The 12,916-nt window shown below is 34.9% G+C and overlaps 1 protein-coding gene across 1 annotated transcript; it reads left to right on the top strand.

Moving 5' to 3' along the window:
* Positions 1-698: 698 nt before the first annotated feature.
* On the top strand, positions 699-11,509 carry LOC144972460 (uncharacterized). Its single transcript, XM_078913654.1, has 4 exons — positions 699-1,071; positions 5,840-6,622; positions 7,330-7,461; positions 8,846-11,509. Exons 2-4 carry the CDS (start codon positions 5,976-5,978, stop codon positions 9,030-9,032), a joined length of 966 nt encoding a protein of 321 aa, XP_078769780.1. The 5' UTR covers positions 699-1,071; positions 5,840-5,975; the 3' UTR covers positions 9,033-11,509.
* The last annotated feature ends 1,407 nt before the right edge of the window (positions 11,510-12,916 follow it).

The raw sequence follows: 12,916 nt of genomic DNA, 5'->3' as shown, positions 1-12,916 counted from the left end.
TAATTATAATAATAATAATAATAATAATAATGCCATCACCACCACCACCACAACCACCACCACTGCTACTACTACTACTACTACTACTACTACTACTACTACTACTGCTGCTTCTGCTGCTGCTGCTGCTGCTGCTGCTGCTGCTACTACTACTACTACTACTACTACTACTACTACTACTACTACGACTAGGTGCTACTGGTGTCAGTCATGATTTACTGAAAGAAATGGTCGGTAGGCATTTGTTGTATATATTCATTTATATATTCTTTCATTTATTCATTCATTTATTTCTTTGTGTATTAATTCGTTCATGTATCTATTTGTTTATTTATTTATATCTTTATTTTTGTTTCTGTGATCCAGTGCGACAATGTAGAACATGGGAGATGACCCATTACATATTTTATAATCATAATCTATTTGTACTCGCTTCCCTTGAATTTTGTATTTCCCAAGACTGGATAACATTAAAATTTTTCATCTTTCGATGTAGAACTGAGAATATTAAACATTAAGTACAGTGAAACAAATAACTTTACATCATTTTCTAAAATCATCAAATGTTTATCTTCAGTTTGTTGGGTGCATTGAGCTGTGTGTTACTGTTATTGTTTTTACCATTTATCTGCGTAAATACACTTCATCACAAGGGACTCTACTCTTGTGTAAGTAAATAAAAACATAAATAAACAGTTGGTCTTTGGTCCTCGGTCTTTGAGAAGATCCGGTGCTGGAACGTCCTCCCGATTGGGTCACAACAAAGATCCATTCGTCATGTAGATCAAGAATTTTAAAGTAATATTGAAGCTGACTACAGTAAGATCTTATAAAGTCTTAGAGTCAGGCCCAATGATGCCTCAACTCTTCACCATCATCAACTTTCAATTATGCGTGACGTCAGATAGCCAGCAGAAGATGGATACGGATAATAACCCAACAACATCAACAAGCAGTTCTCACTTCACCGGATTGTTTTGTTAATATTTTTGTATTTTGACTGAGCGTAAAAAATTAAAATATGACCTCATGAACAGAAAACGCAACAACAATCGGATCTGAACGATAATGGTAAACATTGATCTATTAATTACCATTACTTCTAGATATCTACATTTTCTGTAGATTAATTTGATTAAATTAATTAATAAGGCTAGGAAGTAAAATTGAAATTGTTGATAGACCATGAATGACTCTGATTCCTGAATGCTGATGAATGTGTTGCTGATAAGACCACGGAAATGAGAAATGGAACTTGCTTAGATCTAATAATAATTAATCAATTATGAATTCACACCGACTTGGACAGAGGCAAGACAGTTTTTGTCTTCACATTTCATCGTCATCATTTTATTTTAGAATTTATTTAGTATAATATCATCATATACTCCATTCTCGTTTAGTTCTCAGGGAGGCCTTCCATATATAATAAGCTCCCTGTAGTAGCATCTCTTTCAATTAGTATTTTCACCGTGGATCTTTTGTCAGGGGTTTATTTATTCAATTTGTCAATAATATAATAAGAATTCCAGAACAAACCTTGATAGATTTGTGAAAGTTTAAAATTTCCGAATATGACCATTGTTTTGGTTCTTTGCTGCCATTTTGTCGATGGAGTATTGAAAGGGAGCACAAAGCAGTCCTATGTCTTTTTCACTATACAGTGGACTCCGGATAAGACGATGCCCAGGGGAACCGAGATAAAAATCGACTTATCCGAAAATCAACTTATCCGGAGTGTAACCAAATGAGCAAAAACGCATTTGAACAAAGCAACCCATTCTAGAATAAGTATATCCCTTCATATCGCGCGGTCTCTGTAGTGGTCATCAGAGGCTCCTACCCCGAATAGCCCCATAGAGGAATCAGAATACATAAAAGTCGGAATTTGAGATAAAAAAGCGGAATCAACTTACTGTTATTGACTATGACATGCTTTGCAGCAGAAAATGTAATAGACAATCCAAAAGTACACAAGATTAAAAATATAAAATGTGTAAAAATGTACAGATTGTGTAAAGACTAAGAATGGGGTCAAATAATAATAGAGAACACACAGGTCCTGGCCGTCTGAGAACAAAGTATTGAATGGATGGATTTAACCTTGTCAGGACCCTCCTCTCCCCCCCCACACACACACACACGCACACACCTAATCAAACAAACGCGCGTGCCGGTATACACACACACACACACACACGTACACAGAGCTAAAATTAAACTGGGAAAGAAGCTGACTGTACTCAATAATATTATTACCGATTGAAGCCAACATATAATATTACCAAGGTCATTGACATCACGAATTGGAGTCACAATAATAATGATAATAATTCGGTCAACCCCCCTCCCAAACATATAATATTATCCGACATCAACAGCACACACTTTGAAGGGACTAATCATACACAAAATGTGTGTTGATTGACCATAGGAGATGCTGACGAAATAAGCCATAGCTCACTTTATTTTCACTAGAGATTTTTTTTAAAAAATTTTCCTCGATGGGAAAGGTGGAAAGCGGAATTTTTGCTTTGAATGTGGAATGTATACAATTAAGTGAAATTATTCCGCGAAAAGCGGAAGGGTAGGAGCCTCTAGGTCAAGGTCATGCTTCTTGTAAATCGTCAAGACAGAAATAGCCGGTATGCCAATTTCCTATGCGATGATTTTCTGTCGCACGCCAAACTTTCCAAATGCATCGAATCTTCCTTTTCCGCAATAGGTTTGCCATATTAATAATAATAATAATAATAATAATAATACTTTATTGCATCCCAAAAAGGAAATTTTTTGTACAGGCGTGTTATAATTTACACATAAGATAAAAATACAATGGAAATAGGATGTATATATATAAAAAAGGAGCAGCTCTATAACCAGAGCTGCGCTTTATAATATGAATAATTTCAACACTGTAAAATAGTTAAAACTGTCACTATAAATTGAAAATTGAAAAGATTGCAAAACAAATAAATTAATAAATTAATATTTATATTTTTAAAAAGTAAAAATGAGAAATAATTATATAAAATTATTATTGCTTGTTGTTATAAAGCCTAATACTGGACGGCAGAAAAGATTTTCGGTGTCTCTCTGCTTTCGTTGAAATAGAGAAAGGGCGACCACTTCTTTCTGACATAATAATTGATGGTCTTAGTGGATGATACTGGTCATTTAATATTTTAAATTGTAATTGTAGACTTGACTTGAATTCATCTTGATAACATTGATACTAATTAAGAGGGCCATTACATAGGATGGCCTGGGATTAGAGCCAAAAAAAAATCTTGAACTTGAAGTTGCGACAATGTAAAATTTGAGATGGGGAAATTAAAGTTATTCAATACTGCTTATGTACGTTGAACACGGACGTCAGGCAAAGCACCTACATCACATCGATGTGCGCCAATCGTTCGCGGATATTCTTAACCACTTAAAATTCTTACTGGTAGCTTTTTTAACCAATGGAAGTACTTGTTTATTTGTGATTTTATTGTAGTCATGAGTGATGAGAACATCGACTTAAGCAACATCGACTTATGTGGAGTTTGTTTTTTTTTTACTGATGTTATATAGGAAGAAGGGGGAGGGACCAAGAAAAAAAATCGACTTGGGTAAAAATCGACTTAGGCAACGTCGACGTATCCAGAGTGCACTGTACTATTATTTATTACTATGAGTATGAGTCATACAACAAGTGCTAAATTGACCCAAAGAGATCTCTGTATTGATATTTGTCTCGATCTCGAGTCTTGAAAGATTGAGGAGTAGCCCATCCTTTCTCCAGTGAAGGTGCTGGGTGGGGATCCTGACCTCCCATAGTGGGCAGGGAGGTACATACTGTGTCTTCTATCCCCTTATATCTGTTATCCAACATGCTTTCTGTCTTTGTCTTGGAATGAGATTACTTGGTTTTTTTCCTGACCCTCGTCGGAGTCCTGGCTGGGAGGGAAATAGTAGTCAAATGCATAGTCATTGTTTTGGGAGATGATAATTTTTTCCTTGTAAATCATCTCTCTGTTATGTATTATTATATTTGTTATTTTGAATGTATAATGTAAGCATTTGAGTGTATTACTCTTTATTGGATTTGTACTTGTGTCCGGATGAGACTTATAGGTGATCTCAAATTAAGTACATTGGCGGTATGCTCTTGGAATCTACATCTGATCCCTATTTGTTCCCGGTTCCCCTATGTCTTACTTTCTCTTGGGTGCTTCAATTGTAATTCTATAACTTTTTACTATCCCCTTTTCTTCCTTTTACTGGCGCTGATATAACCTAAATTTGTTGCAAGCGCTGTAAAACCCTTAAAAACAAACAAAACATCCAGTGAAGGTAGACATCTCTAGATGACACTTTTTAATTGGATGCTGAATTGGACAACACAGTAGAAGCTGAAAAGGTTTGGTTATAACACACATCTTTAACTAGTGTCAGGCAGTCCCAAGCATGAATGACCTCGATTCTACGGTTCCTGGGAAATGAGAACTGCAAGTTCCGGTTCCTAGAACCGGTCCCTTTTTTACATTGGACATTCTCAAGGAGTCATTGGGACTGTCACACAGTGGGAACCATGGCCTGCTGTAGAACTGCTCAGTAAGAGTAAGAGACTGCTCGCTGCCTCATAGTCATAGCATGCAAATAGTGCTAAACACTATCCACTAAGCATGTGTGTGTGTCAGAGAATATGGGTGGAGAGGGTCGGGTCAGGTCAATGTTAGGGAGTGAAAGGCCTGTGGCTTGCTGGACCAAAAGTTTGGGACGAGTTTGTTTTGTAGTTTTTCGATTTTTTGTTTTGATTTGTTTTGTTTCCTTTCTCTTCCTTTCTTTTGCTCTTTAATATTTCTCAAATACATTTATTGATCATTCAAATACGCAACTTTGATCAGTAATCAGTAAATTTTTTATTGGGGATAAAAAATAAAGACTTTATAATTATTATTTTTGAAGGAAGATATATATATATATATATATATATTATATATATATATATATATATATATATATATATATATAAAATATATATAATATATAATATTGTGTGTGTGAAACGCATCAGTTAAAACATCAAAAGAAATTTAGATATGATTGTAATATAGTATAATCAAATGACAACAGTACGATAGTAAAGGAGTGGTGACAATCCAAGAGAGATAAAAGAAAACCAAAAATCGGACTGGTTGGATTTGAAACACATACACTGACACACACACACAAACACATTCACACACATTATAGTAGTCGCGTTCATTTTTTAAAGTGTAACCTATTAGAGAAGAGGGGTGATACCATCTTTATTTTCTCATCGTAGTTCATCATCATTGCAATATTAGTGGGTAGTAAATTTTGAAATTTACCCTGACTCCCACTTCTCCCATCCCACATATGAGAGGGCAGGTAGCAGTGAGGAGAGAGAGAGTGTCGTACCTAAAAGTAGAAACCACTTATACTTGAAGTTGACCGGTTGTGACAGAAGTCATCATTATCCTCTCCAGTAGAAAAAAATATATTCTTCTTTCAAAATATCATGGTAAAAGTAGTCTAAAGCAGACCTTAGCATTGGATGACATATAAAGATGATTCTGTACCTAGATAAAAAATTTTGTGTTCGTTAAGTCCAAGTCTTACCCAAATTATCTTAATTCACGCAATGTTTCCATTGAACATGGATAAAGCCAACCTTGCTTTCTTAGCAATCTTTTATTGTCCAGATATATGTATATTAAAACAGTTTTGTTTTGTTTATGATTTTTAATTATTATCTTGTTTTTTGTAACCACTAGTGGCTCATATATTGCTTTTTTTTTTTCTCCATATTCTTCTAAATGATCAGAGATGACTGCCTCAGAACAGTATACAGCTAAAGATGAGAATGCAAGCTTGATAATCAAAGACTATTCATTTATTCTGAATTTGGTTCTGTTTCATTATCTTTGATGACATTACAATAAAACCTAAGCCATAGCACAATGGATACTGACACCTCAATAACCCTGGATACCACAGCTGCAGTGAAAGATTCTCTCTCATTGATTGACGTTGAAGACATAGAAGGAGACTATTCTACATCCCTGTCTGGCTTGACTTTACTAGACTTACCCTGGGAGCAAGTTCTGTGCCGAAACATTCTTCCACATCTTAGTATTCCACAGCTTTTCCAGTTGCGGGCGGTAAGCCACGATGCTTTGTATTTAGTCGACACCTACTTCAGTCTTCAGTTCCATCTCAACATCTGCCATCTTGGAAAGAAATTGACGTCAACAGCTTTTTCTCTCATGACGGGAGAGAGTCATTGTCTCAAGACTCTTTTTCTCAGAGGTGCAAAGTACGCTCTCACCAATGAGGTTTTTCTTCCAGTTTTATCCAATAATTCCCGTTTGGAAAAGATCGATATTAGTGGTTGTACAGCATTGTCGGGATGTGTGTTGTATGCAATCGGTATCAACTGTCCAAAATTGAAACAGCTCATTGTGCGTGATTGTGTGACATTTATGGAGGAGAATTTTTTGTCTTTCCTTTGTGTGAAACAACCTGTCAATTTGGAGTATCTGGATGTCTCTGGCTGTTGGAACTTGGGGGATGATCTTATTATTAAGCTGGTTCAACGATGTCCCAAGTAAGTCGTAATGTGGATTTTTTTTTTCTATGTCATTTTAGTCATGAATTGAAAATAATTTTAAAAATTTCTTTGGAAGATTTTATTCAGATTTGGATTTAACTCTGCCTCATTTAAATTTCATTATGAGTATATTTTGAACTAAATATTTTGAAGAATTTCATAAGAGCATCATTTTTTATGTATTGTTACTTTGTATTTGTTTGAGTCGTTTCATATCATTCATTTGTGATAGAAGTAGAAATAATAATAATGATAATCATAATCATCATCGTCATCATCATCATAATATTAATGATAATAATAATTATAATAATAAATATTGATAATAGTAATAGAGTACAAGCCAGTTTATTGGGACAGCTTGGTTCTCGACAAATCATCCCGATAAAGCGGCAGGCATGAAATTGAGCAATTTTTCAGATTTACCATTCTGTTCCCAAGGAATCTTCCCAATTAAACAACCGTCCCAAGTAAGCGTCCCCAATACCGGCCTGGGCTGTAATAATAATTATAATAATAGTGATGATGGAAACTAATTCTTTTCACAGGATTCAGAGGAATTGGGAATAAGAATTCTCATGTTATATGTTTATATTGATTTAGTTGTTGGCTGTAGTTGAGGATGTATTTTTAGTCCAAAACTTCATTCTTTTTTTAAATTATTCATCTTATTCATCTTTGTTTTGTTTTTTTTTAATTTACAGCCTCAAGCATCTACTCCTAGGTAATCTATATGGTCTTACAGATCGTACGGTTTGTGCCATTGCTCATTCCTGTCCAGGCCTTGTAGCATTGAGCATTGTGGGATGTTGGAGAATCACCGACCACTCAATCAGGTATGACAATATAATATCAGCATATCTCTGTACCAAGATGAAAGCTCAGGATTGCTATTTCTCTCACTGATTCTGGATACTGGTAATTCCTGATATGGCTTTGCTTTCAGCATTTGGTTAATGAAAATCTCTCCTGACAAACACCCATTACATGTAGGACAGTCTATCTTGTCTTTACACAGAGCTTTGGCAATCCAATAGTCTTGGTCTAGCACTAAAAGTCAGAGTGCTAGTAATGAGACTGAGATCTCCTCTCTCCTCTCCCTTTCTCTATTCCTCTTATCATATATATGTAGTGACAATACTCAGCTTCTCGGTCTCAGGGTAATTATCAGCAAGATCAGTAACACTATTACTGTATTCAGTCTCAATACCATTCAACACTAATACTCATATATAAATGAATATATTGTCATAGTCCTTCGAAGCCATAAGACTCGAGAAGCTGAAGCTTATCCCAGCCTTTTTAGTGTTAAGTAGAGTGTAACAATTTCTTGTTCCACTCTTCATTGGGGCATAACCTATTATGCAAAGTATTTTCCACCAGATTCCTTCTCTGATTGTTGGAAAGATAAGTCGAAACTTTAGATAAAAGACCGTGTCTCACCACATAATGAATCGAGGTCCCTTTGTTAGTTTCTATTTGACCTCAAGATTGTGTGCATATTTTTTTTCTAATCATAATTTCTTTCATTGCTGATTTGACTTTAATTTGAATACTCTGCTGTCCATGAACGAAACACCTTTTAACATTTTGGCCAGATTACTTTTACTTCATGTATCAATTGATTAAAATGACTCCTAACTTATCGAAAATTCTTAGATCCCAGTAATTAATTGAAGATCTCTTGGATTGAAAAATATTTCACAAGTGGGGTTCATTTCGCTTGATTGATATTATAACAGCTGTAAAGTACAGACTAAATTGTTGGACTGCTCTCTTTGTGAAAATGATTGAGTATGATGTCAGATAAGGGTTGAGTGTCACTGTAGTTGAGAAGCACAATCTTAAATTCAAATCACGACTGAAATTAGGAAATTGGGACTACAGGTTTAAGCTTAGAATAGATACATTGACTTCTTCTTAGGAAATTGGTTTGCACACAATCTTTCCCAGACCAACCATCAGTTATTGGGTTGTTGCTTCTTTTGGACCTGGCAGAAACTATTACTATTATGTGATCGACTACCATCCTATCTCCGAGGTAAGAAGAAATTGTTGCTGTTCATTTAAGCTTACAGAAACCAGCTTAAATACTGGCTCCACAGGCCTTATGGCGCTAAAGGGCTGCTCTCATGTGAGGCTGAAATCTAACATGGCATGTATTGGATGCTGCATTTGTCAAATAAATTTTTGTTCTCCTTTTTGTTTCTTTACCAACAGCTTGGTAGCTGCGTACTGCCCAAACCTCAAACTGTTGGAGGTAAAAGATTGCCGTGACATCACAGAGGAGAGCCTGGAGCCTCTGAGAAAAAGACAGGTCACTATTGATAAACCAGGACCTCCCTCTTCTTATATCAACCGGCTCGAGTTTTTGAACAAGGCACACAGAATAAATGTTATGCTGTGATATATATTATGTTATTGTCTTTATTGTCTCTGATAAGCACACCTTTCCATTTCATTAGGAAATAATAAGGGTGTGGGCTCATGATCTTGCCTCCCTCATTGAATGCGGAGATCATTTTCTGCTTTCTATTCCATTCCCTTAAATCTTTTGTCTTCTTCAATTTGTCCCTCTGTACCCCAACGGGAAGGAGACAACTTGGTTTTTACCAGGTCCTCAATCAAAGGAATGCAATGATTGATATTTCTGTTTACTTTTTTTTTAGTTGGGGGGGGGGGGGGTATTTTTCCCCCATGTAAATCATTTATCTGTTAGATTTTTATTTAATTTTTAGTTTTTTGTGTCAATGAACAATATTGTAACAATTTTTTGTCTATCTCTTGTGGTGTTAATCAAAACTGAATAAGAATCCAAATCTAAGTTCTCATTATGTCATATTTGTAATCATTGCCTCAATTGGGTATTAGGTTGATGTGAATTGATGCTGAGGAATGAGTTTAAAGTTGAAATGAACAGAAATATGAATTATTATACCCAAGTCAAAATGATACTAGGCTATATGAATTATTATACCCAAGTTAAAATGATTAAGCGATATGAATTATTATCTATACCCAAGTCAAAATGATACTAACCTGCTAGAAACTCTGGACTGTAAAAAGTAATAAACAAAAACTAATATAACGACTTCAAACAGAACAAAGTACCAAAACACAGACATTTCAGGCTCAAAACCATTCTTCAGCGAACAACCAAAAAAAAAAAAACCCAATAAAAACATAAATACATTACTAAAAAAAGATATCGAGGAGTAAATATTTCATTAATCCTCTCTTTAGAAGAAAAATCACATTTCAAGATTCTTCTTCAACAGAGAGGACCTACGAAATATTTAGTCGTTGATCTGTTTTTTAATTAATGTATTTATGTTTTAATTGTTTTTTTGTTGTTCGCAGAAGAAGAGTTTTTTGCCAGAAATGTTTTTATCTACAAATTCAGTTTTCCTTGTAAATCATTTCTCTGTTATGTACTATCTTTGTTATTTTTGATGTAGGTATAATGTAAACATTTGAGTGTATTCCTCTTAGTGGGATCTTGTGCTGGTGTCTGGATGAGATATTTAGGTGATCTCAAACTAACTACATTGATAGTGTGCTCTTGGAATCTACATCTGTTCCCTATTTCAATCATTTCCCCTTGTCTTACTTTTTCCTTAAGTCCTTTGTACTTTGTACATCTAGAATCTTTTCACTATCCAATTTTCTTCCTTTTTACTGGCACTGATATGACCTAAATGTGCTGCAAGTGCTGTAAAACCCTTAAGAGCAAACAAAACAGATACTTGTATCAGTGTATTGATAAGAAATAAAAATATCATAGATCCTGGGACTTGACTGATTCTGCATCTTCTGTCACTCACACTGGATTTCAAACCACTTTGTAGGACGGACAGACAGTGCCATAGCTGTCAGGTCCCAGCGCTGACTACAGTAGAATGCTGTGATATAGTCAACACTGCCGTCTACTTATGAGGAAAGGACATAATTGCCATGGGGTTAGTTTTGAGCTATGGTTGAAAATGTGTTCGAAAATTTAAGGATTTGTTTTGTTTCAACTTCAAAATTTTGTATTTTTGATAGTGTTATATTGAGTATTACTACATGACCCAGATAATATAATGGGGGATTCTCATAATATAAGTGAGATTCATTTTTGTTTACCTTGGTAGGTGCTTACATCCTTTTGCGCGGGTGGTTGGATGGGAGCATCACCCTTGAATCATATACCTATGATGTTCGCATGGGTGTACGATCCGATAGTGATGTCGTTTCTTCTTCTCTTTACTAGCCTATCCTGCTTCTTTGGTTTGTGATTGTATTTTTGACAGGGGATATTTTTTTTCTGTAAATCTTCTGCCTGTTTGTTCTTGGTTATTTATAATTTAGCTTATGATATCTTTAGGTTATGATTTTGATTTACATTTGTACTATTTTTGTTGGATTGCTTGTTTTTTTGTTTCAGCGGTCTCTCATATAACCTCAATTGTGTTGGAAGAGACCTAAAGCAACAAACAAACAAACAAAAAACATCCTTTTGCTGTATAACGACAGAACACGGCCTGGCCAAAAAGATTGATTGACCGGAAACAATGTTGACTTTATCGATTTTATCAATGAAACACACCTCAGATAAAGAACAGAACATTTGGGATCATCAAGAAGTGTTGACTTTTTTGCGGATTCCGCTGTATTTGATTTTGCCAGGAAAATATTTTATTCTCTAATGTCTTCTGGCTTTTCTCTACTCTTTTACTTTCTCATTGTCCCTTTCATCTGACATGTGAGCCAACACCTCAGAACGGTATAATGCGGGGGGGTTACTTTGATGCTGAAAATGTCAATTTATTGTTGAAAATATGAGACTAAAGTTTTTTTTAGTTTTTTTTAAAGTTTAAATCCTTTATTGAAGAAAATAATAAATATAGTTTTTTTGGGTTTTTTTTAAACATGAGCTTTTATATTGCACAATATCCACTAAACATGCTCAAGGCACTTTACAAAGGGTCTGTGACCAGCAGCAACTGGTAACATGTAGAACGAGACATGATTCCTGTTAGGTGAAATTACAATATTTCTTCCGACAAAGACAACGCTGTTAACGACCGGGTATTCATTTTACACTCGAGTATGGTGAGAGAATGTGAGTAAAGTGCCTCTTCCAAGAACTTAACTATGCGCCGATCAAGGCTCGTACCCAGGACCTTCCGATCTGAAAGTGAGTGTCATACCACAAGACCACATCGCTGGAAAATAAAAAAGTGTTATATTCAAAGTCCTCCATGTATCTGATTGTTTTAACTTAAAATTCAATTCTTTATCAGCTTTAATGAGACATAATTCCATATTGAGGCAAAAACTGGAGGTGCCTAAATGAGCCAATAAGATGGAGAGAAAGATAAAGTGAGTAAATGGGATTCATATATAAGGGTACAACACAAAACAAACGACGTTTCGGCCTTTGGCCTTCTTCAAGTAAACACGAAATATGTTATATGTATTAGATTGTCATAACGTCGTTTGTTTTCTGTTATTCCCTTATATATATGAGTCCCATTTACTCACTTTATCTTTCTCTCCATCATATTGAGGCAACAGGTCAGTTTTCTTGGGTGCTTGGTATTGGTAAGGTGCAGATATATAATCTTCCCATTTACTGGTGCTGAAATGACCTGAAAAATATTGCAGGTGCAGGTGATGTAAATTTTCTCTAAAAACAAACAAACGAAATAAGTGTCAGTATCAGTATTTGATGTACAAAATTTGTGATATAGATATATATTTATTAAATAGATTTTGATAAAGTGGACGAAACTGTGAATAAAATCAGCTTGTAGCAAAATCTTTTTTTGTTTTCTTCACGCCATTCCTTTCTCTTAAAATGTTAATTCTGATATTAATATGCAAGTCCTTTTGGTCTAATGTGTCAATCACAATCACAGGATCGTGTTCTTCAACTTCTTTTTTTTTTTCTACCTTTTCTTCTTCTTCTTCTTCTTCTTCTTCTTCTTCTTCTTCTTCTTCTTCTTCTTCTTCTTCTTCTTCTTCTTCTTCTTCTTCTTCATTTTCTACCTCTTCTTTCTCTTCCCTTTCCCCTCCTCCTCTGAGCCAAAAGGTAGGTATTTGCAGGTCTGATAACCCAAATTGTTGTTGTTATGGAAATTTTCAAACCAATAATGTTAAATCAAACCAATAGTTGGGTTTGGTAATCAGACCTGCAAATGCAAAGGCCTCGCGCTGGTTTTTAAAAAAAAATGTTTGTTTTAATTTTGTCTGTTTTATTTTTTTTTTTTTTTTTTTTTTGTCTTTGTTTTCTGTTTTGTTTTGTTT

Source organism: Berghia stephanieae, chromosome 5 (genome assembly GCF_034508935.2).
Source record: "Berghia stephanieae isolate SIO BIC M18660-M18661 chromosome 5, UCSD_Bste_1.3, whole genome shotgun sequence".
NCBI lineage: Eukaryota > Metazoa > Mollusca > Gastropoda > Nudibranchia > Aeolidiidae > Berghia > Berghia stephanieae.
The sequence above is the reverse complement of the archived record's forward strand: the minus strand, read 5'-3'. Positions and strand labels throughout refer to the sequence as shown.

Excerpts from the sequence above, each read along its gene's own strand:
- LOC144972460 (XM_078913654.1), top strand. The coding sequence starts at position 5,976 with ATGGATACTGACACCTCAATAACCCTGGATACCACAGCTGCAGTGAAA. Across the intron at positions 6,623-7,329 it reads CTGGTTCAACGATGTCCCAA|CCTCAAGCATCTACTCCTAG; the intron begins GTAAGTCGTAAT and ends TTTAATTTACAG. Across the intron at positions 7,462-8,845 it reads ATCACCGACCACTCAATCAG|CTTGGTAGCTGCGTACTGCC; the intron begins GTATGACAATAT and ends CTTTACCAACAG.